Source organism: Arvicanthis niloticus, chromosome 3, assembly GCF_011762505.2.
Source record: "Arvicanthis niloticus isolate mArvNil1 chromosome 3, mArvNil1.pat.X, whole genome shotgun sequence".
Taxonomy (NCBI): Eukaryota; Metazoa; Chordata; class Mammalia; order Rodentia; family Muridae; genus Arvicanthis; species Arvicanthis niloticus.
The window spans coordinates 77,220,232-77,248,188 of NC_047660.1; the positions used below are offsets into that span (position 1 = coordinate 77,220,232).

Genomic DNA, 27,957 nt, shown 5'->3' on the forward strand with positions numbered 1-27,957 from the left:
CTCTCCTAGGCTCAGGGAAACATCCATTTCAGCATGGGCTGGCTTCTTTCCCAGGATAGCGCACAACCCCTACTGCAGAGGACAAGCATGAGGGGTCAATCTCAAAATGCAGCTTTTAGGGGGCTGGCCAGACTCACTGTTTACACCCTAAAGAAGTGATAAAGAAGACAGACGTGTCCCACACCCACCTCTCTAACACCAAAGCCAGACTGTTGTTGACAAGAGAGAATGAGAATTGTACCAACAGAGGAGGACATCACATAATCAGAAGGAAGGGCTGTTGTCCTGTGGCAGGGATCCCTTCTCAGGCCATCCCTGCTCAAGTTCCAAGCCACAGCCCATCCACTGCCCCAGGAAGGAAGCACTCACCCACACTGCTGAGGGAGCTGCTGCTCTCGGAGTCTGAGGGCATGATGGACAGGACGCTGTAGGTGGAGCCTGGGGACAGAAAGGGAGACCAATGTTACTAACCAGACGGGCCACTTAGCCACAGCCTCAGCTCTGTTATGTCAGCCTGCTGCACCAGGCCTGGGAACTTGGAGTCTAGGGCAAGAGAGAGATGTGGCGGGCAGTATCTGGACTTGGCGCCTTATGCCCACCTTTCTTCTTCACACTCACTCCCTACTACTCTGATCAATTGGTAGAGGGAAGTCCAGGCTGCCAGCTGCCTTCTGCCCCAAATGACCATTTGAGTTTCAAGCCCTAGAAGCCATGGTGGCAGGAGAGAACTGACTCCACAAAGTTGTCTTGTGACCTACACACACACACACACACACACACACACTCCTGAACTCACGTGCACATGCACACACAAACATACACACAATAATAATAAAATAAATAAATAAGCCAGACAGTGGAGGCACACGCCTTTAATCCCAGCTCTCACAAGGCAGAGGCAGGTAGATCTCTGAGTTCTAGGTCAGAGTGGTCTACAGAGCAAGATCCTGGATAGCTCAGGCTACACAGAGAAACCCTGGCTCAAACAAACAATAAATAAAATTAGTAAAATCATGGCCACAAACATGGATCAAAAGGGAAGAGTGCTTGCCACCAAACCTGATGACCTGAGTTCAATCCCCAGGTCCTCCAGGTGAAAAGGAAACAAACTGCCCCAGTGCAAGGGGTCCTCTGACCTCCACACACTTGCCATTACACTCGTAAGCCTTCCCAACACTCTGAATAAATGTAATAAAAATTTTAATAATAAAAAAATCAAGTTAGCTAAAAACATAAGAGCAATCACAATGTGGCCAAAACCGAGAGTAGCACATTTTATTAGGTGTTCTTCCCACCTGGCGGAGGACAGGAGTGCTGCGGGGTAGTAGGCACCCAGCATCGTTAATCTACTGCATGCACACTGCCATTAGGGTTTGGTTTCAAATAGTTTTCAATACTAGGTGCAGCCTGCCAGCCTCAGGAATAAATAAGCTATGTGTTGAGATACTGGGTGAGGAACACTCGGCATACTGGGCAAAGCACCTGACTGGCTGGACCCTGGATCCAACCTGTGTGAGGAAGAGGCTGAGCTTCTTGTATCAGTGACATGTCACACTAAAGAGTGAAAACCAAGTGTGCATGTTGCTCTCTGAGGTCACAGCTGATGCAGAATTAAAGAAGAAGGCAAACTGATGCCACTGGAAGACTACAGGGCAGTTTGCAGAAAAGCATGCCAGCCAGGGGTGGCAGATTACCCAATACAGGGATGAAGAGGAATGTCTTGTTCCTAGAACCAGGTGGGTGAGCACAGGTAAGGTTTTTCTGTAAGGCTCTGAACAAGCCTTGGGGCTCTGACATTAGAAAGCTGTTAAGAATTACCCAGAGGCAGAAGGGGCCAGATTCAAAAGATTCTCCTCCCTTCTTCCACCTCAACCTTTCCCTGTGTCCCCAAGACCTACATACTGTCAGAAGGAAAAAAGGAAAGGGGGGGGGTCGTGGGGGGGTGAATGGGGAAAGGAAATGAGGAAGGAGACTTGGGCAGTCATAACTTCATAGTGAAGAAACCTCCACAACAAAAAGAGACAAAAGACATCCCACCCACTCCTACTCCCAGATAGAGGAGACTGAGTAGGGATAAGGTCCCCAGTGAAGACCAGGGGGTCAAATATATAAAGGCCTGCCAGGGAGTTAGCAGGCCTCCCTATCTGACAAGATGAAGAGGGAGTAAAAAACGGGACAAAATACTCTGGGAGTGGGGGTCTAGGGTCGGGGCAGGGAACAAGAGCAGGCCAGCGAGCAGCAGTGACCAGTGGCCTCAGCAATGAGTGTTCTAGGAGTCTGAGGAGTCTGAGTGTTTAGCAGGAAGGGAGGGGGACTAAGGGAGTGGGTAGATATCTAGTCTTCCAACAGGACAGTCCTAGGCTGAAATGTGTCCTCTGGCATCTCCATAGCAGTTGATGATGCTATCTGCAGAGAGAAGGCAGTGGGGAAGACCTAGCACTCCCCAACCATGACTGTCATAGGGCCATTTGTACATCATCTGCAGGGCACTAGAACCAAAAATATTCTATCCATCTATGAAATTCTATGCTCCTGCTTAAAAAAAAAAAAAAATGGAAGAAGTCATGTTCCTGCTCCTGTATGTCAAGTCCTACCTATCCTAGAGCCAACTGACTGAAGCTGACCTTGAACTTCTGATCCTCCTGCCTCCCATCCCCCAAGTATGCTGCCATACCCTGTTCATGCAGTGCTGGGGACTGAACCCAGAGCTCTGTGCCTGCTGGGCGACTGAGCCGGACTTCCAGCTCCACAACAGGGTTTTGCTGTGCATTTCACATCTGCGCACTTTTGCAACAGAAAAGGCCACACTGCAAAGGTTTTTAGTTAGAATATTAATTACACATATATATAGTGTGCAATGTGATATTTCAATGCATACACACGCACATACACATAGATATGTTATAAGTTAATCATCCTCATCCACAGGTGATATCCAGCATCTCTTACAAGGCTCATCTCTTTTTTCAGTAATTTTTTTCTATTTTGAGATTATAATAGAGTTACATCATTTAACCCTTCCTTTCCTCCTTCAAACCCTCCCATGACTCTCCTACACCTGATTCTCTTTTTCTTTGATTGTTGTTAAGTGTGTGTGTGTGTGTGTGTGTGTGTGTGTGTGTGTGCGCGCGCGCGCACGCACGCATTTGTAATGCATAAATGCAAGCTAATCTGTCAGTACAACATTACTTATATGCAAATTTTAACTCCTCTCTTTTACAATTGGCACCCTTGAAGTCAAGCACAGCCAAGCCATCACAGACAGCTGTGAAGAACAAGACCCTAACAACCATATTTCAGCTCATTTTCTCTATGGGATCAGGAAGGCTGACCAGCTGCTATATGCTGGACTGTTTTTGAAAAGACACCTACTTGAGAAAGCAGGCACAAATAAACGCTCCCACTCACACCCCCACAAGTCTGTGCTCAACTCAACCCAGCCTGGCACTTCTGCTCCCGCTCTGGAAACACCACTGCCAGAATAGAACGCTCACTTCTTTCTTTTACTGGCATCCACACTGTCCCTTCTTCCAGTAAAGCAGCCTGCTCCTCCCACCCCCCATCACCACCATATCGGTTGCCACCTCCTCCTCCTCTTCCTATTCTTCTTCTTCCTCCTCCTCCTCCCCATGGCAAATCTCCACTGTTAATTAAGCTTGGCAGATGCAGTTTTTCCTCCCTGCCTAGTGTCCTCCCAGCTGGGGGAGTACATTTCACATTTCTACACCCAATACATTCTGTTCTTCTTTCCTGTCCCCAAAGTCCTGACTGGGCTATGAGGCCTGCCTGGGGCAGAGTGACATCTTTATTTGAATCTCTGGGCATCATCCTGACCCCTCAGCAGAGGCAGTTGGCAGGGTTCCCGGCCTTGGCAAGGCTGATGGGGGGGGGGGGGGTAGTAACTGATTAAGACTGAACAAGGCCTAGTTTCATCAATGTTCTTAGAGCCTTGGACGTCATTAGGGGGAAAGGGCCCAAAGATGACACTGTCTGAGCAGTGTTTTGTCTTCATAAGTATTGTCTTTAAGGTCCTATGTGCTCAGGCCTGTTAGCAGAAGGCAGAGGAGTTAGCTCCCTCCCCCTCAACCTAATGTGTGTGTGCCCCTCCAACACACACACACACACACACACACACAAGCTACACAGTGTCTTCTCAAAGCTGATAGCTTCCTGAGGGGCAACTGTCTAGTGTCATCTCCCTTTGAGGTTTTACAATCAAACCTGAAGGCCAACAGGAATCCCACCTCAGCCCAGCATATTCAGATGTCCTGCCTAGCCTGTCGGTCTACAGTGGCCATAAGAATGTGACAATCTCCCAAGTTCCCAGAAGGGACTTCTGCTGCAGCTAACCGAAGCCTAAGGCATCCTAGAAAGCTTCTGTGGTGGAGAAACATGCTCTGCCCAGAAGCCCAGGCCACTGGACACTGTAGAACACGCCAGTTTCCCTCATATATGCTACCTGAGGGCTAGCCTGTGAGATCCTAAGCAGACTGAACATTCCCACAGAAGACAAGCTTAAGGCCAGCTTCAGATGGCTATGTGGGCCTGAGGGTCACCTATGTGGGTTGTCTGCCATCTGAGGAATTGCTTGGGGACCTAGTTAAATGGCAAATCAAGAAAGGACCTGACACTGCATTCCTAAGAAGCCCCAGGGACATGTGGACACAGACCAGTACAGACCAGTAGTGCAAGGACCAAGGACAGGAAGCAGAGATGACAGTGGAGCTGTGGATGGAAGTTTCCACAGAAGCCCTGGGGGAAGTAGGTACCTCTGAGAGACACCTGACCTAGAGACACTCGGTGACTGACCCCCCCACAAGCATTATCTACATCCTTCAGAAGAGCTCAGGCCTGCTAATTCTGTTTACTGTGTGACTCAGCCCTCCTGGGTCACCAAGAAGACTTCAAAAGAACTTCCAGAACTCTGGTGATAAGGGAACAACCCAGACTCCCAGGTCCCTCTCAGCAGTCTGCAAGGCCAGGGAGTGTCCCCGTCACCCACCCCTCCAGTCACCTGGGATTGTAAAGGGCTGGGTGACTCATGCTTGCGCCATGGAAACCCAAAACAGCTGAACTAGCATGTGGAGGCCCATGATCACCAGGCACCCTGAGACAGCATAACCACAGACAGGCTAGCCCCTACCACAACCACTCAAGAGTGGGCTTGCTATTCCCAAGTGGCTCTAAGGCCCCAAGAGAGTAGACATCAGCAGCAGATGCCTGCCCCACCCTGCTGTCCTCCTCCAGCTCACACCTGAAGAACTATAACCCACATCTCCGATCACTCCCAGACTCACACGTCTCTGCAGGGCACTGGGTCAGTTGAGAGGTTCAGAAGCTCTAGAGGTTGCACACCTGCTGAGTAAGAGGGTTAAGAGAGTCCTTCCCATCTGAGCCTCTAGGCCAAAGGAGATGGAGTGACTGGAGCACAGAGGCCAGCACCAGCTCCCCTGGGCTCATCTCCCAAATCCACCCATACCTCACCCTCAGGCTCTCTGTGTGTCCATATGTTTACTGTAACATGGGAATGACAGGAATGCTTTCCTCAAGAAAGTCCTGTGAGGATCAACTGAATTGTTCCACAGAGATTGTCTAAAACAACACCTAACATAGCCAGCCCTAAGTACGAGCTGTTAAGATTAGATTCTGGTGAGCCAGCCTACAGCAGGCCCTTCCTACCCTGCCCTTCTCCACTCCTGCATTACCTAAATGGAAGGCTGCGACAAGGATGAAGTCACAGTCCATAAAGAAACTGCAGACTGGACGGCACTCTCTAATAGTTAATGATAGCGGCTAATGCGTCCTCAGCCTGGTAAGTGCTAGGACTGTGCATGCTTTGGCTCACACTGCACACATTGCTTCAGTTAACACCCACAGTGACCCGGAGGTTCGCATTAGGTTCATTTTACAGAAGAGGAAACCAAGGCTCTCAATTATTTGACTTGTTTAAGGTAGAGTTACCAATGGCAAATAGGACACAATACACACATGCTACCCTTCGAGTCTGGGCTCTTGTGGCTCTGAGGATGTAGAACATCCTAGAGAAGAATAAAGAACATGGACCAATCCTCACTGGCAAGCCACTTGCTCTCCCTGACTATGGAGATAAGGAAGATGTGGGTGGTGAGAGTCACTGTTTGCTGCTCACCTCATGTGGTGTTGGACTAGGGATGCCTCCTAGAGAACTGTACTGAGGGCAGACCCTGTCCCAGGACGTACGTACTGAGACCCAACACTGTAGGAAGACAAAGCTCAGGCATTTTAGGAAACTAAAGGGATGACTGTGGTCACACACAGATTAAGGATGCAGCACACACAGACTAAGGCATGTCAGTTAAGGGAGCCCTAGCTACCACACACAACTTAGGAGTCCATCTGAGAGTGAAACGATGCTTGCCACCTCTGTGCAGAGCAACTGGTGATTCGGACCATGCTTGATTTGTCCGCAGTGTGCACAACCAACCCAAAACAATGGGGTTTGTACATGAGGATTTGATACAGGTTCTCCACCCTCAGAGGTGACACTCTAGTGTTCTTTGCAAAGTCTGAGGACATGCACCTTCAGCTTGGATAAGCACAGCAACCATGCTTATCTCTCCCATTTTGGGGTCATCAAAAGGATGACTTGCAAAGGTGGCAGTGTGTCCAGTGCCCAGGCCATGGGAGCATGCGCCTATGGGGTGGACAGTGGCACGGAGGAGCAACAGGAGTACGGTGTGGCTGGAGCTCTAAACTGTTTAGATGTTGAATCTGGAAGACAGGACTCTGGGAAACTCAGAGGCCAGGTTTGCCGCTCTAAGTCCTCTCCAATTTGGAACCCATGACATGAAACAGTAGAGAAAACAAAGCAAGCAAAGTCAGAATTAAAGGAAACACAAAACCTTTTTGCTTGCTACTTGTTGGCCTGGTGGGGGTAGGTTGTTTGGTGTTGGTTTTTATCTGGACAAAAGGTCAGGTCAGATAGCTATTCACCACCAACAGAAGGCTTTGCAGACACCACAGACACCACACGAAAGTGCCTGGAAACACTAAGTCCTTTAAGATAGGCTGAGCTCTATGTGGGAGGTGAAGAGAAAGGTATAACGCTGTCAACCAGCACCAGGTAGGGACAGCCTTTAATACTGCCTTCCACTGTGAAAACAAGCCCGACTTCCTGCTGTCACTCCTGATTAGGATAGGTGGCATATCTGCACCCAAAACGTAACAGAGGTACGAGGCAGGGTCTTGGGACTTGGCCAGAAGAGGGTGGGCCCCAGTTGGGGGAGCATGGGGGCACAGGGAGTGGGAGTAGCTCAGGATTCAAGTGCAGAAAGTCCATAATTCATTAGTGATGACTGCAGCCACATCTGACCAGGGCCTGCAACTGGAGGAGACTGACCATAGTATCACTGCCTTGTCCTGCATCAGGTGGGGAGTGAGAGCCAAGTTCCTCCAGGCTCCAGTCTGCATTATCAATGATTAATAACAGTCAATGTCTTGAAATAAACTAGCTTAGAGCCCTAGGAGCCACACAGAAAGGATGACGATCCCTGAACAATCTCCACCTTGGCCAGTTCCTGCACCCAAATTGGTCTCAGTTCCCATGTCCACCAAGAGAAGAGGACACCTGGGTCTCTGGCATGCCTGTCCCACAGACTTCACTGCCTTCCTTCATCTCAGGATGTCAAGTGGCTGGGGATCTGCCCATTGTGTGTCCCTAAGTCAGCTGCTCCCATATTCTTCCTTGCCTATTGAATAGGAAGAATGCTAAGTGATAGGAGGATTCAATGAGTAAGAGTTGAGAAAGGCATCAGCCTTTGAACAGCGGGGCACTCGTTAAGCTCTCCAGAACCCTACTCCAGTGGCTTCCTAGGTAATGCCTGCAAGGGAGAAGCAAACAGATGTCAGGGCCTGTGAACTGGCTCAGGCAGAGAGTATCCAGCCTTCGTTCTACTCTTGGAGGGGGTCGCTGGTAGAAAGTCCTTTATGAAGGACCTGTGCGCCACCTATTACAACCTTCTCTCCATGTCTAAATAAAAGCCTGTTCTTGCAGGCTAGGAAGACATGATGGTTACTCTCAATAATCACTCTGGTCACACCCGTGGGAGATTATTTGGATGGTATTAATTGAGGTGAGACCATCTACCCACTATGGGTAGTACCATTCCCTATGCTGGGATCATCAATGGTAAAGAAAGGAGAACGTTAGGATAAAGATGAACAAGATACATGTTTAACAAAGAGAAGATGTAGAGGAGGACACTGAGCTGAGCATAGCAGTCGTTACTCTGGAGGTAATGTGACCAGCCATTTCAAACTCCTGCTGCTGTGACTTCCCCACCCTGATGGACTATGAACCAAAACAAGCCCTTCTTCTCTTGTGTTACTGTTGCTGGGGTATTTTATCACAGCAACAGCAAGAGTAACTAAGCTTTAAAAAGACAAAGGGCCTTTTTTTCCCTTTTCACCATTCTCCAGGCCAGCTCTATCTTCCCTTTGTTCTGCTGCATGCTGAACAAACCTACCTTCTAATTCAGCCCTTATTGTCACCTGTATGTGGGCATCGGCCAGTCAAGCAAGAGAGGAGTGGTGTACTCTCCATAGTGCTCCCCCTTGGTGGCCATGTCTGTACTGGGAGATGGTACCCACTCTAATGCTCAGAGAAGGTCAAGATGGCTCAGAAGGTAAAGAAAGACTTCTGCCATCAAGCCTGACCCACATGGTAGAGAGAACCTACTCCCTTAAGTTGCCCTCTGACCTCCACACCTGTGCCATAGCTGGCTCACACACACATACACATACCCAGAGAATGCTGAGAGTTCATGGGGAAACAACAGACAATGGGGCAGATAAATCTCTGCCCTCCTAGAACTCGTGTGAGTAGTGAGGGAATGAAATAAAGGAATACAGAAGGGCTCTCAGAAGAACTCAGACCTGAGAAAGACCCAAGGGAAGTGCAGGAAGGGTGAAAGAGGACTGTTCCAAGCAGGGCAGGGAGTGCAAAGGCCCTGGGGCCAGCTTGTTAGAAGGCCTATACAGTCTACATGGAGTAAGCTGCAGGTCATAGTGCAGGTTCAGGTGACCTTACAGGCCACAAAAGGATGTAGAGCTTTCTCTGAGTAAGATACACTCTGGAAAGTGTGTATGTATTTCCTTTTTCCCCCCTCTTCTAGTAACCCCTTTTCCTTTCTATACTTATTCAAAATACAAAACAAAACCCCTTCTCTCATACATGTGCACACAAGGAAAATTTAAAATAGCCAAGGGTGTAACTGAACTAGAACAGTGCTTGTCTGGCATGCACAAGACTCTGGGTTCAATCCCCTGCAGTACATATACCAGAGAGTGGCCTGTGTCTATAGCCTAGTACTCAGGAGACTCAAGGTTTGAGGCCAGCCCAAGTTACATGAGATAATGACGATGAAGGAGAAAGAGGAGGAAGGAAAGGAACAGCAGCAGCAGCAGCAGCAGCAGCAGCAGCAGCAGCAGCAGCAGCAGCAGCAGCAGCTGGAGCTGGAGCCGGCCAGACAGTGCACTCCGACAGTCCCAGCACATGACTGGTGAAGGCAGGAGGAGACAGTATGGAGACAGGCTAGGCTTTGAAGCAAACAGGAAGGAGGAAGACAGAGCCTGGGAGTAAGAAGACCACTCAGGATGCTCCCCTAAACTGCTAGTACAGGGAGGGTGACCCAAAAGACAAAGGAGAAAGGGTGTGGGGGGGGGAGGGTACGCAGATAAGGAGCTATGAGCATCAGTGCTGAGGGGTTTGGTGTCCAAGGGCACACTGTTAGCAGGGGCAGAGAACTGAAAAGGGGCTGGATCCACACAATGATAAAAATCACCAAAAATGCACCAGTCTGAATGCACTGAAGAGAAACTCTCCATGCAGGGTAGGTGAAGTGCTTCAAGGGCTGAAGCATTTGCCTCCATGCTGAGGCCCTGCTTTCTACTGCTCAGCACTGCAAACAACTCATAGCAGAAACCCTAAGAAAACAGCCTGTTGACACTCGCACTAGAGTCCAGAGCTAGCGAGACCATGGTAGCCTAAGCCAACCCACTGAGGAAGATGTGCAACATAAGCCCAGGACCTCAGGGCTGCTGATGTGATGCCCTTGGGTAAGCACAAGCAGAGGCAGGGGAGGCCAGATGCAGGACTTCCTAATCACTGATGGGCAGTGACCTCTGCCGTAGGCCAGAGGACAGACTCCCAGGAAATGCACCTATGAAGGCAGAGGAAAGAAGAGTTTCTGGAAGAGGTACAGAAAGAACGAGAGTGAGATGTTCTAGAAGGCACCATGAGAGAGCTGGGAAGGGCTGACAGACATCAGCACATACTAGAAAGAGTCAGGAGGGACTGGGGAGATGACTCAGTAAGTGCAGGGCTTCCATACTTGCATGAGGACCAAAGACTGAGCCCCATAGTCCATCCCAGAATCTATACTGGAAAAGAAAAAAGAAAAACTGGATATGATGTCACATGATCATATCCCAGTTCTAAAGAAGCAGAGACAGGTGGATGCCTGGGACTCACTGGCCAGCCAGTCCACCCTATTGAGCCAGCTCCAGGCCACTGAGAGACCCTCTCTCTCACAGGAGTTTGTCCTCTGGCCTCCACACACATACACAAATGCAAAAGACACTTTGAGTTAGTCATGTGAAAGTCACAGTTAAGCAAATGATTACTTGGCCTTGATTTTCTGATCAGGGACAGAAAGAGTTTGTATTAAAAACTAGAAACCAAAAAGGGGCACCTAGAAAGAACTACCACGCCATTGTCTGAGATGCTGTGCTTCAAAAGCCTGAGCACACATCTGGAAGGGAGCCCAGTGCTATTAGTGATTTCTGTTGTGGGCAAGATGGAGAACTGAGTGTCACCCCTGGTTTCTATGAGCTGCCCTGCCAGCAGCTATTTTAAAGTGCACAGTGCTCAGCGGGCTCACTATAATTAATTGCTAATTGGAATTAAACTCCAAAATCCAATCTGCTCTCCAAACCCTTCTTTTTAGTTCTATCTTATTTGGAGGTATGTACATTTCTGGACCTGTGTGAGTATATGCGCGCATTTGTGCAAGTGCCCACAAAGGACAGAAGACGGCATTGGGTATCTATAAAACTGGAGTTAGAGGCGTTTGTAAGCTACCAGGGTGTGCGCTAGAAACCTAATTCTGGCCATCGAGATTGAGCAGCACATACCCTCAACTTGTGAGCTATCTCTCCAGCCCTCTCCAAGGCTCTTAAAGGAGCAGGGGTAAACGGAATCCCCCAGGAAAAATGGTACCTGTCTTTTCACGTTGATTCTTTCTGCAAAGCCTTGCCCGAAGACATCCTCTTAGATAAGGTGAAATGAGAAATCACCACTCCCGATTATCTAGCACCTGGCATGAATTCTCAAACAGTAGCCTTCCCAAAACTGCAGGACACAATGACACTTAGAGACCTACACAAATCCACTTAGCTCTCCCTTGTTTTCTCTGCCACATTTCATAGCAGGAGTTTCCAGGTGAGCACAGAGCAAGGGACTGCCACACCCGCACACTCAGGCAGAGGCTACAGCTGTACAGGTCATCCTCCAGCCCCACCAAAGCAGAATGACAAACCATGAGCAACCACCTCCCTAAAACCCATAGCTTCCATCAAGTTCCAGTCTCACCTAATGATCCCAATGACCCAACTGCTCACCATGACCCAAGGACATGGCCAATCTCATCCTCCAGGGACCAACTGACAGGTCCAACCTCTCTTTCCCAGTACACACACACACACACACTAAATAAATTTTAAAAATTAAAGAGTGCCTCCCCACATCTCAGCCAAAATCTGGCCCTATCGTGTCTTCAGACTGCCCAGAGACAACCACAGGAAATGGGGAAGGGGAGCAGAAGTATTTAAAATGCGCAAGAGGATGTGGGTTATCTTTTACACAGGGCCCTAGGGAGAGAGGATTGATCTTGTGCAATAAGAGAAAATATTTCCCTATTTTGTGTAAAAAAAAAAAAAAAAAATCAAAACCAAAAATCCACATCTGCAACCACAAAGGGCAGCAAAACCACAGTATACCAGTCCCCAAAGACTCAGAGCAATCCTATAGCTTAAGACTTGGCCCTCTGAAGACAGGCCAGGTCTCTTTCTCTCCTCTCATTCAGCGATAAGGCATGCAAGGCAGGCGGAGTGTAGCCCACCCTAGTATAAACGCCCACCATAAAACACAAGTCAAGCAAAAACATTACCCTCAGGCTGAAGCATGTTAGGGAGAGAAATCTTGCCCCAGGTCCATTCTATGGCTAAGAAGCCTGAGGCTCTCAGAGCTTAACAAATAACCCAGGATTCTAAAAGCCAAGAGCCAGCAGATGCACCATCTTCCGAGCCCTAAGTCTATAAGAACCACCAAGCTGCCTCTGTTTTGTAAGGCCCACACTAGCCTTGCCTGTTCCCAACCCATGAGGCTGGCAGGCTGTTCCTGAGGGATGCAGTGTACACATACTGAAGCTATCCACTCCACCCCTCCCCCAGCGTAGCCCCAAACACACACATATAGAAAGTGCTTTACTGTGAACAATTATATACTCTCTCTTTTTTTCTTCTTTTAATTAACACTGTATTGCTTTAGTAACAGAAAAGGGGGAAAGTCAAGAAGAAACATAAACCAACAAAATTAAAATACACTTTTAGATATTCAGCTTCTGTGCAAAGAAATTGGGAGATTAAAAGGAATGTATCTGGAAAGACTACTAAGAATATGAGAGAGAGAAAAAATCCAAGTTGTCACTGCCAATGTCACATCAGCTGAAATGAGATGAAGGCGGCAGAAGTATGGTGGCTGAGGCCAGGAAGCCTGCCTAGGCCATCACCAGAAATTATCTATTTTTGAAAGGACGTTCTATTTCATCACATTTCAGAAAAACAAAGAGAAGACCTTGAGGGGCAGACAAACAGGTCCCACAGTGACAAGCAGAGGGTGTGCTTGCAGCAACAGCAGCCACCCAGAGCCCCGCCAGCAATCTTCATCTGACAAATTCAGATCTCTCATGGCAGACAGGGCCCCAACAGCGAGTCACCAACGGCAGCGGCCTCACAAAGTGCCAATTTTCATATTTCCTAGAGCCTGCAGGGCTCTGGGCTTCTTGGCTTAAATGGAAACTGTCAGATAGGATTTTGTGCAAACACGCAGTTTCCCTGGGGGCAAACACTCTGAGAACACAACTTGCTCTTTCATTTTCCGATAGCTTTTTATACATGGTGGTTACATCAAAGATGAGACAGGCTAGTAGGGAGGACTTCCGGGATGCCAGCACAGAGCAAGCAAGAAATACATACAGGAAGAGCTGAATACATTGAACGGGGTTGGGGGGGGGAGAGAGGAGGGACAAATATAGGGAGCACCCCACTGCTCTCTTCCTCCCACTGACTCTCGACCTCCCACCCTATATTAGCATATTCTCCCTCCTGATGACCTACAAGGTCTTACAGAAGGAGTTGGGACAAAAAGAATGTGAAAAACCAAACAGTGACAGAGGATAGCAAACATCTTGAATAGTGTTACCAGTAGGGCCAGAGAGAGCTCAGTCAGTAAAGTGCTTTCTGCACAAGCATGAGATAAGAACCCTCATTTGATCCCCAGCACCCACATAAAAAGCTACTAGGAACAGCAGGCTCCTGTAACCCCAGTGATTTAGAGAGGCAGAGACAGGATGACCCAGTCTAGTCAAATCAAAAAGTAAAGGAGAGAGTAATTGGGGCAAATGACTAATTTTGACCTCTGGCCTCTATATGGAGAGAGAGAGGAGAGGAGAGAGAGAAGAGGAGAGGAGAGGAGAGGAGAGGGAGAGGGAGAGGGGGAGGGGGAGGGGGAGGGGGAGGGGGAGGGGGAGGGGGAGAGGGAGAGGGGGAGGGGGGAGGGGGAGGGGGAGGGGGAGAGGGAGAGAGGGAGAGGGAGAGGGAGGAGAGGGAGAGGGAGAGGGAGAGGGAGAGGGAGAGGGAGAGGGAGAGGGAGAGGGAGAGGGAGAGGGAGAGGGAGAGGGAGGAGAGGGAGAGGGAGAGGGAGAGGGAGAGGGAGAGGGAGAGGGAGAGGGAGAGGGAGAGGGAGAGGGAGAGGGAGAGGGAGAGGGAGAGGGAGAGGGAGAGGGAGAGGGAGAGGGAGAGGGAGAGGGAGAGGGAGAGGGAGAGGGAGAGGGAGAGGGAGAGGGAGAGGGAGAGGGAGAGGGAGAGGGAGAGGGAGAGGGAGAGGGAGAGGGAGAGGGAGGGAGAGAGAGAGAGAGAGAGAGAGAGGAGAGAGAGAGAGAGAGAGGAGAGAGAGAGAGAGAGGAGAAACAGAGACAGACAGACAAACACACAGACACACAGATACAGAGAGGCAGACAGACACAGAGAGAGTCAATGAATGATTTAAGTCTTCACTAGAGCTTATAGACAAGGTTTGTTAATGACACCAATTCTTCTGGAACCATTTAAAAAAGCCAACTACTTTTTTATCCTTTTAAGACCCTTTCCTGGCTCCTCCTAAAATAGTCTCAAAAAACATATATTAGAAAACACTAATATAAGTGATATGTGGCATCTGTAACATCTCAGATTCTCACTGGTAATTGAAATGATTAGAAAATCTACTTCCATACCACCGCTATGTTTGGAAAAAACAGATTCTACAGTGAAGACATCTCTGAGATCAGCCTGACTTGTTAATAAAGACACTTTCCTCAAGTTTCACGTTTTATCCTAACTAAAGTTCATCTTCAATGTGTGTGCTTTCTTATTGAGTAATATTTACTGCTTTGGGTGATGACGAAGAGACCCTATCAGGAAAAGGGGAAGTGTTGCCAAAATTGACACAGTAAGTTTCCAAAAGTCTCAGCTCCATATACTTAAGGGGACAGATTAAGCATCTGACCAGGAAGATCCACAATCCCCAGGTCCCCCCATCCCCCAGACATGAGCAAGTATGGAAACCAATGAAGTCTCTAGACAGAAATAGAAAACGGTCTTCAATGTCAACAGAAAAGGACTGACAATCTCTGAGACTCTACACCAGCATCATGGAGAAAAACAGTCTGTTCTGCGTACCTGTTCCCAGCCGGTTGCCCTAAGTGCAGACACATGGTCAAGCTGGAACACCCTCCACCTACCACAAAGGCCATTTGTTTCCCATGAGTGCCTAGAGCATTAGTGGAACCAGTTGGCCCAGTCAGGAACTGTGACCCTGGTGGATGGGTGGTAACAAGGGCGCACTGTGACCACACCAGATAATTAGTAAAGTAGTATTAAGTTACACAGTCTAGCAATTCACCTGCCAGGCAGGAATATGGGCAGTATTCTGCTTCCAGATACCAGAAGGGGTCAGGTGGGGTTAATTACAAGCTATCACACCTCTGCTTCTATACATTAAGTGTGGTACCTTGAGACACTAGGAACACAGGAGAAGAAACTGTGGTCACGGCTGGGGAGGTAGTTCAGTTGGTGGAGTGCTTGCCTAGTACACATAAACCCCGAGTCCAGGGAGAAGAAAAGGAGGGAAAGGGATAGGAGGGGAGGGAAGAAGACTGCAAAAGAAGGGGAGGAGGGAGGGGAGAGGAAGAAAGGAATAGAAGGGAAAGGAAGGGGAGGGGAGGGGAGGGGAGGGGAGGGGAGGGGAGGGGAGGGGAGGGGAGGGGAGGGGAGGGGAGTCAGACAGATGCTTGGACCCTATGGAAACACTGCAGCCCAGCACTCCGTCTCAAACATCACAAGCATTCTCCACCAGGGCTGCAGCAGATGGGTCAGCAGGTATACAGACAGCTCACCCCACACAGCACTAGTGCACAGGCACATGACCTAGGAACACAACAGCTCTACCAAATGCTGACAGTCTGACCAGAACCAAGTCTCCCAGCACAGCCAGGAAGGTGGACCCTGAGGAACAGAACTCTCTGCACCCCTATATCTCCCTGCAGGTCAGCCCCCCAATATGGGCCCTCAAGTGTCCAGCTCGCCCTGCCCTGTCTTTATTTATTGTGCCCCAGGTCCTATACACATCATGCACATTCATAGGCCAGATCTCAGGGAGCAGGAGTCACAGCAGCCGCAGGGGATGCTCCGGGTAATAAAATAATAGCCGTTCCTGCTTTGCTGACAAGCACAAGCAGCAAGCTGGCATGGGACGCAGGCAGAAACCAAGGTGCACTTAGAAAAGATACAACCCAGACAGGCAAAGCAATGTAGTTGACCTACCAGAGAACCAGAGCTTTCTTAGGGACAGATAAATGTTTAGAACACTCCCAGCTCTTTCTTCTCCTGTCTGGGAAGTACCTTCAACAGAAAACTTTATCTAACCTCCAAGAGAACACTGTCACCAGAGAGTCTCAGAATGTTAAAACAGAAAGTCTTCAAAGACCAAATAGTGTAATGCATGAGACAGATAAGAAAACAGATCCCAGCAGGGCTTGGGGAGTCCCCTTGGATGCTACACCTCTGCCCCATATTGCCTTTGACTGCTTGATCAGGTACTGTCATTCCAATAAGTTCCAAAACATCAGGGCAGGTCTTTATTTAGCTCTAAAGCTCCAGCATCTCTTGTGGGGCCCAGAGCCTGCAGGTACCCAATACAAGGTTGCTGTGCTTCAAAAAAACAGCATGTGGTATACAATAATATACATGATTTCTTATCCGCCAATGTCTTACAAGTTAATGAAAAGGGTAAAGGCTGGGAGTACAGCTCAGAGGCACAACATGTCCTTAGCAAGAATAAGAGTCTGGGCTCTCCCCTAGCACTACAAATCTAAATTCAAGTAGAGTGCTGTGTGAATGGGTGATCCAGAGTGCTGGCCAGTGACGCGGGGAAGCCAAGCTCAGTCTGGAGTCATGGCTTTCTCTTCCTCAGCCCAAACACACTGGGTACTGAACAAGTGGGTGAAGAAAAGACCTTGAGAATGGTTGTGTGGCCCAGGGACCAACCATGCCTCCCATCATGCCTCTGACACTAAGATGCTGATCATATAGCCACATGGGTTCAACCTCAGTGTCTTGTATTCTTCATCAGAAGATAAACATGCCCCTTCTTGCCTGCCAGGGTCAGAACCAGAGAGAAAGAAGGAAACACAAATGTGCAGTGAGGAACACACACACACACACACACACACACACACGCACACACACACACCTCTGTTTCGGTTCTCAGAACCCCAGTAATGCAACCATGCCTTCCCCTCTGATACTGCTGAGCAGTGAGAATGGACAGACACACGACACCATCAGTACCACTTCACTGAGGATGGAAAAACAGGTCCCAATAGGCTTCAGAGGTATATCTGCAGTGTCCCTGGAACCCACACACTAACTCTTACTCAAAACCTGGGTCTTAGGAGGCAGCTTGGAATGCCCACAAGCCATGTCTAGCTAGGCACCAATGTCCACAGCCAGTTTCTAGGATGCAACAGAAAAGCATGACCATAGACTGTTCCATGCTTGAAGACAAAAGGACCAGAAACTCAGTGCAAAGGAGCACTGATGGCCACACGCAGTGGGCTGAGCCTCACTCTGCCCCCTACTTCTCTCTGGAGGGAATGTAAGTAACAGAGACTGCAATGAGGGGAAAGCCACTCTCCTAAGCTGAGTCCACCCGTCTCGCCACCCCTCCCAACAGCAGCCATCTCAGGTCCTTCTCACACATGGGGTGGGGAGGTCACCTTTTTGTCCCTTGGGAACTAGAGTAAGCAGTCAAAACCCTCTTCCTAAGCACCAAGTCACTAGCTCCAGGCCTTTACAGGAAGCATAAGACGGTGTAGATCTGCCAGGTCCACCATGTTCATGCTTGGTGATCCACGGGCTCTACCACCTACTTGGAACCAGTATCCTTGACATGTAGACATCCAACAAGGGTGCAAAAGTAGCCAGGATCTTGGGGTTGCTCCTGGTGTGAGCTCTGGAGCCCAACTACCTGGTCAGGAATCCCAGTTGGTAAGCCAACCAGCGTGTGGCTCGGATTCATTTTTTAACCAGCCTGTGCTCACCTCACCTATAACACAGGGATGCTACCGTATCCACAGCCCATATCACAGCCCATATCCACAGCCGGGGACTGCTGGGAAACCAAGAAAACAATTAGCATGATGCCTGACATCTGATAAGTAATCCTTCCCCAGGCACTGTACGGACAGCTCCCTCCAGGGTTTTGTGTACTTTTGGGGGGAGTGGGGTAGTCATTGTCCTACAGGAATGCTTTTTGGTTGCTGTTGTTGAGAAAAACAAGTCAGAATCCAAAGTAACCTTTTTCTTCCAAATACACAGTCCTGTCAGTCAGTGTTCATTCCTCCTAGAGGTTCTCTTTAGGCTTTAAGCTCTATAGGCAGAGGCAAGCCTGGGCTCACTGCTCCCTCACTTAGTGGGGCCTTCTCTAACCCATATCCCACCACACCCATTCACAAAGACTCCAGATCCCCTCTTCAAGGAGCTCCCCAAGCCAGCCTGGCAGCTTTCTTTCTCTTGGTGGACACAATTTGCCCCTGCTCCTCCTGTATGTGTCCCCCCCGCCCCCCAGAGGTTATGCCCCCTCTCTGCTCTTTCCCACCCAGGAAGCAAGGCCACCATCCTATCCCCATACTTAAAACATACCAGCTCCACATCTCTTCTTGGGTTCTCCTCAACGTAGCCTCTCAGAGAAGTGACCGTGGGTTTAGGGAAGGGAAGAGAAGGGAAACAGTGAGACAGCACCCAGAATGACCCAGTCTAGGATGGTTCACTCCACATGGTTTCTAGCTACCTGACCCCAAAGGCAGAAGAAAGCGCTCAGATTCCTGAAAGATGCTTCTGGCTTTTCTGTCCTAGGTTACATAACCTGGAATCCTAAAGACAATGGTTGCATTTCAGCCCTGGGTTCTTGAAAATTCAACGTGATAGTTTAAACTGTCCAGGCACACACTCCGTAAATGAAAGAGACTCAGAACATAGGAACCAACCTCATGCAGGCATATTAGAAGTCTCCAGAGTCTAACAATAAACTCTCTAGAAGAGAGGAAAGCTGATCTCCAGGGACCTTGCAAGTTTTGAGGATTATGAAACTGCCTAGGGGGATATCAATCATGTATAAAAAAATCAGTATCATAACAATGTACTCTAACAAAGGCATGGTAATCACTGGTGGTCAACTTTGAGGTGTTTTTTTTGGGTGGGGTTTTGTTTCTGGTTTTGGTATTGTTGTTCTCATTGTTTTGGTTTGAAGTTTTTTGTTTGTTTGCTTGCTTGCTTGCTTGCTTGCTTTTTTGAGACAGGATTTCTCTGTGTAGTCCTGACTGTCCTGGAACTCGCTCTGTGGACCAGGTTGGCCTTGAACTCAAGAGATCAACCAGTCTCTACTTCCCCAGTGCTGGGATTAAAGGAGTGCACCACCACACCTGGTTGACTTTAGGTTTTTTGTTTTTTTTTTTTTTTTTTCCAAATGTAATACTAGCACAGAACCAAATGTAATATGTTTCTTAGAGGCTCAATTTAAAAGAAAAAAAAAACTATAAAAGGCATGCATAGAAAATTGGGGACAAGAGGTGAAAACAAAAGGCTAGGGTGTGTAGCTCAGAAGAGAAGCACAGAGCGCCAAAAAGAAAAGGGGAACAGCCTAGAGGATATGGCTGCATCTGGGCTGAATTTCTTGCATGTGACTACAAAGATGTTGAACAGGGATAGTGTCCTCTTTCAAGGACTCAGTGTGACACATTTTTCAGGATTTAGGGTTAAATATCTTGAGGGCTACAAGTCTGACTTAATGAAGGGGAGGGGGTGGGGAGAGGCTGATCCACATTAGCCAGAGGGAAAAGAGAAAGCGGTGGGAGGGCCCAACAGGCGCTAGGCCTGGTGAAGGACGTGTGGCCTACACAAGTGCATTTTTCTAGATCTTTCTGACCTTTCTGGGGGTCTGCAAGTTTTCAAAACAAAATGCCACTTGCAATTTCAGTGTTTGGGAGGAACTGAGGCAGGAGGATCATGTGTTTAAGGCCAGCCTGCTCTGTAATACCCTAACTTAAGAGGGGTCAGGAAGAGAGAGAAAATATTCAATAGAGAATAGTGCCATTAAAAGAATGTCAGCCCTGAAAAACACACACACAAGTAACATACAGGCTGATTAGGTTATATTTAGGAATACGTACGTGTATACATATACCTATAAGCATATACAGTAATCAATGAAATAAAGAGGCCATGAGTTTGAAAGAGAGCAAGAAGCAGTATATGGGAGAGTTTCAAAGGAGGAAAGGGAAGGGGAATGATATAATTATAATCATTTCAAAAAAAGGAAAACTTTAAAATTTTTAAGAACTGGGCATGGTGGACTATGCCTTTAATCGCAGCACTCAGAGAACACCGGCAGGTGAATCTCCGTGAGTTCAAGGCCAGCTTGGTCTGCACAGCAGGTTACATGTCTCAGTAATAAGGTAACCTGGGCAGGAATGTGGCAAGGTCCAAGGGAAACTTACCAAGACAAAGCAAAAAAGAAAAGGAGATGGGAGGGAAGTGGAGAGGAAAATCCTGAAGCAAACACTCCATAGCCCAGACAGGTCATTTATCTGTTGGTTTAAAGCCAGGCCAGTAACACTGCATGAGGGCCACTGTGTGTTATGTACACAGATGGAAAACTATTGCATAAGGAAAAACTTACAGTGCACACGTCTTAATCACAAAATAGGACATATACCAGAAAGAGTATGGTTTCCAGAATACTCTGTCTCCTTGCCTCCAGGAACCTGATAATGGTGGAACTTCAGGCAGAGCCCTCTGTTCTAGTTCCACTGCCTCCAAAGTCCTGACTGCCACTGAAGCTCCAGGAGCCACCCACACACAACTCCAAGCAGGCTGCACAGCTGCTGCTGAGACAAGCGCCTTCCTCCCATGTCCATCAGGGAGGACAGTGTCTGCATCACAGACGTGTGACCATCGGACCTGGCCTGGCCTAAGTGAGGTGGCCCAGCACTTCCCTCTCCCCAAACCTGGAGTCCTTTCTACACTGCCATTGCCCAGCACACTTGAACCTTTGCTTTACCTGGAATGAAGCAGGGAAAGGACAGCAGTCCTGTTGGAAGTGCTCCCTGGGATTGAAGAAGTCCTCTCCAAAGAGGCTGGTGAGACAGGTTGCAACACCATCTGGAGACGGGCTGGCTGACTGGCTTCTAGGTGGAGCATGAGAGGGGAGAAAGGAAGAAGCCAGAAAGAGGGGGAGCAGAGGGACCGGAACAGGGCTGCACTCTAGAGAGCTGGCCAGGGCTTGCTTACTAAAGCTTGTTTCAGCCCTCCGACAGTTATCTTTTAATCCGACCCCGGAAGACACCAGCTGGCATCAGTGCAGAAGCAACTCCCCAGGGCACGTGAGTCACCAGGCTGGACTCCAGGTCTGTTCCTCGGAGCTGGGGACCTCACTGTGTGTACCTGAGAAAGTGGTCCCTGGCCCTCTAAGGACTGGCTCCTGGGCTGTGCAGGATCACTGGAGGCTGAATATCAAGATCTGAGGATGGAAACTCAGGAAGGGTCTGAGTAGCAGTCCTAAGATCTTCCTCTTGGAGGTCTGCTGTCTGCTTGGGTTTTATAGGCAGACAAGCTTAGCAAGGTAGAGAATCCTAACTCACTAAAGAGAAGGAAGCAGCATGGCCTGGATGGCCACTCCTCCACACTGCCTGCTGATCAGAAGCCAGCCTGAAGGACACTGTCCCACTGAAGTCCCTGCAGTTATCCAGGACACAACGGCAACCATCTCTTTGGCTCACTGAGATACCCCTGTTCACATCAATGGGCTACAACATAGCGCCAGAAACTTTGACAGAGGGTGTGCGCACACGCATGAACACATATGGAAGAGTGAGGAAGTCTTGAGATTAGCAAGGATGAGGTCAGATGTAACCCGTCACCTTAGCAACACAGGTGCTGGCTCCCTCTCTTGTAATAGCTAGGACAGGACAGAAAGCCACCCAGGCCTTTCACATTGAGGAGCTTGAAACTTCCAGAGGCAGCAGTCCCACCAACAACCAGCTAGCTCCATCATGTGTCTCTGCCTCGCGGGTGACAGAAACCTGCCAGCAGAAACTGGTGGCTAAAAACTCCAAACCCTGGCTGGGCATGTGGTTCACTCCTATAATTCCAACACTGGAGGGCTGACACAGGAGAAGAGGTGAGAGTGTGAGGTCAACCTGAGAGAAGCTACAAAGTTAGTTCCAGACCCACTAAAGCTACAAAGTGAGACACTGTCTCCAACAAAAGAAGACAGAGGAAAAAAAATCAACTCCAAACTTCATGCTACCTCCAAGTAGTTCAATTCCCACCCCAGCTCAATGGGGTGCTCTTGAACCCCAGGAGCCAGGAGACAAAGCATGACCCCACTATCGTGGGATGAGCAAATGCCTTGAACTCTGTACCTCAGTCCCCGTCTGCAAAGCTGGGACCGTACAGATTTTTTTTCTAGCAATGCTAGAGGATTTACTAAAGGGCCCACCTCAGTTCCCTGGCAGCACAGTGAGTGCTGCCCATGGTCCAGTCACACCAGCGTGCCCTGTGTGTACAGGTTCTGGCTCAGCTTTCCACTGATGACACTCGTCCTTTCTTTGTCACCACTGGATTCCCACTCTGCAAATATCCAGCTCTGTGGGCTACTTCGAGAATAGCTTGCTCACAGGGATACATATCTAGCCTAGGCTTTCTCACCAAAACCCCTGCCAGGGTTCCAGCATTGCCCAGTGGCTAGCAGAGTCAAGGGTAGGATAATGAACCAACCTGATGTCTCCAGCCCTGTCTTCTTAGGGTTGCTATAGGGAGGAAAGAGTTTATCTGGCTTATGATTCCACATCACAGTTCATCAACAAAAGAAGTCAGGACAGGAACAAGCAACGCAGGAACCTGGAGGCAGGAGCTGATGCAGAGGCCATGGAGGGGTGCTGCTTACTGGCTTGCTTCTCCAGCTTCCTAAGCCTGCTTTCTTACAGAACCAAGGGATGGCACCACCCACAATGGGCTGGGCCCTTCTCCATCAATGGCTAACTAAGAAAATGCCCTACAAGTCTGCCTACATACAGCCAGATCTTATGGAGACATTTTCTTAATTGAAGTCCCCTCCTCTCAGATGACTTTAGCTTGTGACAAGTTGGCATAAAACTAAACAGCACATGCCCCAAGACCCTGTGCCCCAAAGCTTCTTCCCCCAGATCACATGGTTGTCTATAACATACACACACACACAGGCACAATACAAAAAAGATGGCAAACTATCAAACTCCTCTTCCACAGCCTCCCATGGCTCCTTCTGGAATACTAGGTAGGATAAAGTTAACAAGTCTCACCAAGCATTTGAAGGAAGAAGCACGCGATGAGCATCTGCTTGCCTACTGTGTATTATCTACTACATCCCTTAAAACACCCTCGATGGTCTGTCTGTCTTGCCACCTGCATCCTACAGGTGAGAGCAATGTGCCTAAGCCTTGCATTGCAGAAGCAGCAGCAGCAGATATGGAGGCCAGGTCCAAAGCAAAGCCCCACCTCCTGCTCCAACTCATCCCCCTCCCTGATCAGGCCACCGTTCCATCACCTCAGTGCCCGTATTACCCACTGTACACTCAGAAATCTTCCTCTCTGCCTGGAAGCACCTACCTGTCATGTCATGACCTTTAACACAATACTCAAAGGCTGGCTCTCAAGTTACCTCCTCCTTGAGATTGAACTTCACCCCAACTGTGTTTTAAAACAAAACAAAACAAACAAACAAACAAAAACCCTCTTCCTCACAGGTGTCTCTACCCTGTAGAGAGCACAACTCAGTCCCTAGTTGCCTAGCTGTCATCAGCTTCCTGCTTTGGATAGACCTTCCAGACACCACCTAGTTGACCTGATGCTGCTCGTATTCTAATGCTAATACTGGTTCCTTAAGACCTGCTGGCCCCAGAAACAAGACAGTCTGCAGGTAGACACAAGTGATGCTAAGTGACCTTGCCCCCATGTTGTTTCTGACTGGTAAATAAAGATGCTGGCCGAGCCTGAGGAGTTGGAGGAGACCCACGGGGAAAGGAGGAAAAGAATGAAAGAGAAAGTCATCATGGGATAGGAATCGAGAAAACATGGCCACATGAGGGTGGCCAACTGGAGTTAAGAGCAGCCCAGATGAAACATAGTAAGTAATAACTCAGGGTTATCGATAGGAAATAGATTTTATAGTATAGCAGGTAGACATCTGCCCAGCTCTAGAGCTGATTAAGGCTTATTATAAATAATAAAAGATGTGCGTCTTTTATCCAGGAACAAAATGGTCAAAGGTGGAGTAGAAACCCTAGACTGGGATTAAAATTTTCTAAACCACCACCGTCATGCATTCTGTTGTTGTGAATAAGTAAATAAACATAAGCTACCCCTCTAGACTTACAAACCCCAACACACAGGGCAGGCACAGCAGACCTGACATTCACTAGGACAGGCATTAAAGAGAGTGGCTAATCTCCCAGAAGTTACACTGGCGGAGTTCAGCACTGGCTGGCTAAACCTTTGAATAGCAAAAGCAGGGTCCATGTGATGAAGCTATAGCCACCAAGGAAACCCCTACACACCACGAGAAAATTGGTCCCAGTGAGCTGTGCCGGAAAGGGGCTTCCTCTGTGTCCTCCTACTCTGGTTCCCTGCCACCCTCATTCCTAAGACAGGATGTGACAAGGTGTAGATGTGGCTACTCTGGTGCTGGAGTGACAGAGGCCAGGGTGGGTTGGCCTGGGGCACAGTGTCTGGCTCTAGTGGTGTATAAGCCAGAGATCCCTTTGGGGAAAGAGGTAGAAAGATGAACCCTCTGTCCTGACCCACTTCTCTCCGAGCTCAATACCCAGAGCTGGCAGGACAGCCCCAAAGCCAACTGTGACCGCCTTCTCACCTGGTGATGTCAATGAGAGAAACTTGTGTTTACATTAGAGCACTCAGACTGATCAATGCCACTCTGAAACTTCCAGTTCCCAGATGGGAGTGCCTTGTCCCTGAACTGGACAGGCCTCATCCGCCTAGCCTGGGACCCACACTCAAACCAGGGCTCTCATGAGGATGACGGAATACATGTAACCTCTTTATCCCTTCTTAGATGAGTGCAGACACTGAGCAGATGCAGCACATCTTTCCTCAAATCTCACCCAGGGCTAGAGACTGGGTTGTAGCTCAGTAGTAGAGCACTTGTCTAGGACACCTGACACCTACACCCCCAACATCACCACAAATAAATAAGCAAATAAGCAAAATGACCTCTTAGGGACCAGCCCACCCCTGGGTTCTGATTCAGGAAAGCTTGACAGGATGTCTTTCAGAAGTTCCCAAGTGATTCTGAAGGAGTCAGTCCAAAGACTGAGCTTGGAGAGGCTGAGAAGACATTGAGTTCCCAGCTCAGCAATTTATTCCTACATCCTTGAAAACATGCACACAAGTTAACCTCGTAGCACGGCTTCCAGGGCTTATCAAGGGAGGAAAGATGTGGGTAAGGACCCATGTGCAAATAGCTAAACTCTCACTTCCTCAGAGAATGAGGAACTTCTAGCCAAAGACATCCTGATCTGGTTTTCTCTTCTTTGGGGGGAGAGGTGTTTGTTTGTTTGTTTGTTTGTTTGTTTGTTTGTTTGTTTTAAGGATTTTATTTATTTTATTATGTGAGTATATCATCACTGTCCTCAGACACACCAGAAAAAGGCATTGGATCCCATTACAGATGGTTGTGAGCTACCATGTGGTTGCTGGGAATAGAACTCAAGTCCTCTGGAAGAGCAGCCAGTGCTCTTAACCACTGAGCCATCTCTCCAGCAGTCCTTTTGGTTTTCTTGGTTTGGTTTGGTTTTCTTCTTCTTTTAAAAATTATTTATAGTTTATTATGGCTTTTTGTTTTATTTTGATGAGAGTGATACATATGTATGTGTATCACCTTCCCTGCCGTGTCTGGGTTCTGTTTGAGTATGCCCAGCAAAGGCGCTCACTGCCTCCCCAGAAGCACTAGATACTAGGTTCTGGAGACTGAAAAGGTCCTGAGGAGGATTTCCCTGTGTTATGCACCTTGCAGTACCTGGCATCATGACCTTGACCCATATGTGACAGTGAGCAGTTGTTTTTCCAATGAACTGTCTTAAAGGCTGAGTTCTATACTCCTCCATTATGGCCTCCATGAGAACGTGGGCTTTGCAAGACCAGCTGACCCGCATTCACAACGCCAGGTTTAAAGTGACACTGGTTCACTTCTCAGTTCTATAGTCACCTGGATGATTATCTAAAACACCTATGTTGCCACTGCATCTAATGTCCCACAAACTACAGCCACCCCACCCATCTTCTGAGTGGCTTAATCAGCGTGACCTGCTAGCACTACAGTAAGGCCCCTTTGGTGTGAGCAATCTGCCTGAGGTTGGCAGCCCAGCCCAGCCCCGTCCCACAGATGCCACAGGTCAGAGGCTAGTAACAGGACGAAGCTGAGGCCCTCTCTTGAAGACAGCAACAAGAAATTAATGTGTTTCTTTCCCCTTGTCTTTGGTTTCCTCTTCAGCCCAGTTCCCTGCCTACAGCACAGATGTGAGACTCGTCTGTGTGCCTGCAAGGTAGGCGGTGTTTATTATCAGCCATCTCACCTACTGCTTACTGCATCACCCAACTCCTGGGTTGCTGATACTTCTGCCAAGCATTAGGTTTTTTGTTTGTTGCTTTTGCTATTTTAAGACAGGGCTTACTGTACAGCCTTAGCTTGCCTGAATTGTACACACTAAACTGGAATCCAATTCAAGGTTCTGCCCGTCTCTGCCTCCTAAGTGCTGGGATTAAATGTGTGCACTAGCACACTCGGCTAAGCATTAATTTTAAGGGACACACCGTCGCCTATCCTGTATGCATCTCACCTGGTCCACGGTACCACTGCCTTGGCAACTAGAAACTCAAACTCATCCATCTGCTCATTCTGCTCTGTAGGGATGGACGCTGCCTCCTCTCCAACATAGGACATGGCAATGTATCCCAGATCTTCCCCTCCAGACTTGCAGGAGAACCTGGTGTGGGCATTGACACTCGGAACAGAAACCTTGGGGCAAGACTTTGGTGAAGGTATTCTGGGGCATTGTGAAGTAATTCTGGGCAGCCCCAGCAGCTGAGGCAGGAGTTTCCATAACCCTATTGCCTTGGTCACTGACAATTCCCACCTAGTCCCTGCTAGTCTCAGTGACAGGGAAGAGCCAGAGCTCAAGGCTTAGTTCAATGTCGCTCCACACCACACCTGCCAGAGAACAGCAAGAGAAGCATCTATCAAGGAGAAGCACAGACAGCACAGAATGGAAGTAACAGAAGCCTTCATTGTTGAGGCTGTGTCTTCATTAGGGTTTATTGCTGTGAAGAGACACCATGACCAAGGCAACTCTTACAAAGGACAACATTTAATTGAGGCTGGCTTGCAGGTTCAGGGGTTCAGTCCATTATCATCAAGGTGGGGCATGGCAGTATCCAGGCAGGTATATGGTGCAGGAACTGAGAGTTCTACATCTACATCTGAAGGAAGAATGCTAGGAACAGACTGGCTCCCATGTGGTTAGGAGGAAGGTCTCATTGCCCACCCCCACAGTGACACACTTCCTCCTTCAACAAGGCCACACCTCCTAATAGTGCCATTCCCTGGGTCAAGCATATTCAAACCACGACAGGCTGGAAAGATGGCCCAGTGTATAGAACATTTGCTGCTCTTACAGAGGGCTCAGATTCAGTTCTTAGCACTACATTATGGCTCACACCCACCTGCAACTACAGCTCTAGGAGATCTGACACTCTTGTAGCCTCCGCAGGCACTGCATGTGGTATATATACATGCAGGCAAAACACTAATCACATAAAATTAAAAAAAAAAATAAATCTAAAAAGAAAGTCTGCACTGTGAGTCTTGTTCTGTGGCCTTGAGTTGCCACACACAGTTGGAGCACAACATCGGATACTGACTGTCCCACAAGCAGTCTCTGATTCCATCTGCTCCAAGAGACCAGGCCTCTCCCAAGGAAGCCAACTGCT

The 27,957-nt window shown here is 48.6% G+C and overlaps 1 protein-coding gene across 3 annotated transcripts in view; it reads right to left on the reverse strand.

Moving 5' to 3' along the window:
* The window catches only part of Dlg5 (discs large MAGUK scaffold protein 5), a 130,272-nt gene that overhangs the window by 68,684 nt on the left and 33,631 nt on the right, over window positions 1–27,957 (reverse strand). For all 3 annotated transcript variants that reach the window (XM_076931258.1, XM_034497620.2, XM_034497618.2), the window contains exon 2: window positions 370–438. In XM_076931258.1, the coding sequence (XP_076787373.1) occupies window positions 370–412 (43 nt within the window). In that variant the 5' untranslated portion in view covers window positions 413–438. The remainder of the gene's footprint in view (window positions 1–369; window positions 439–27,957) is intronic.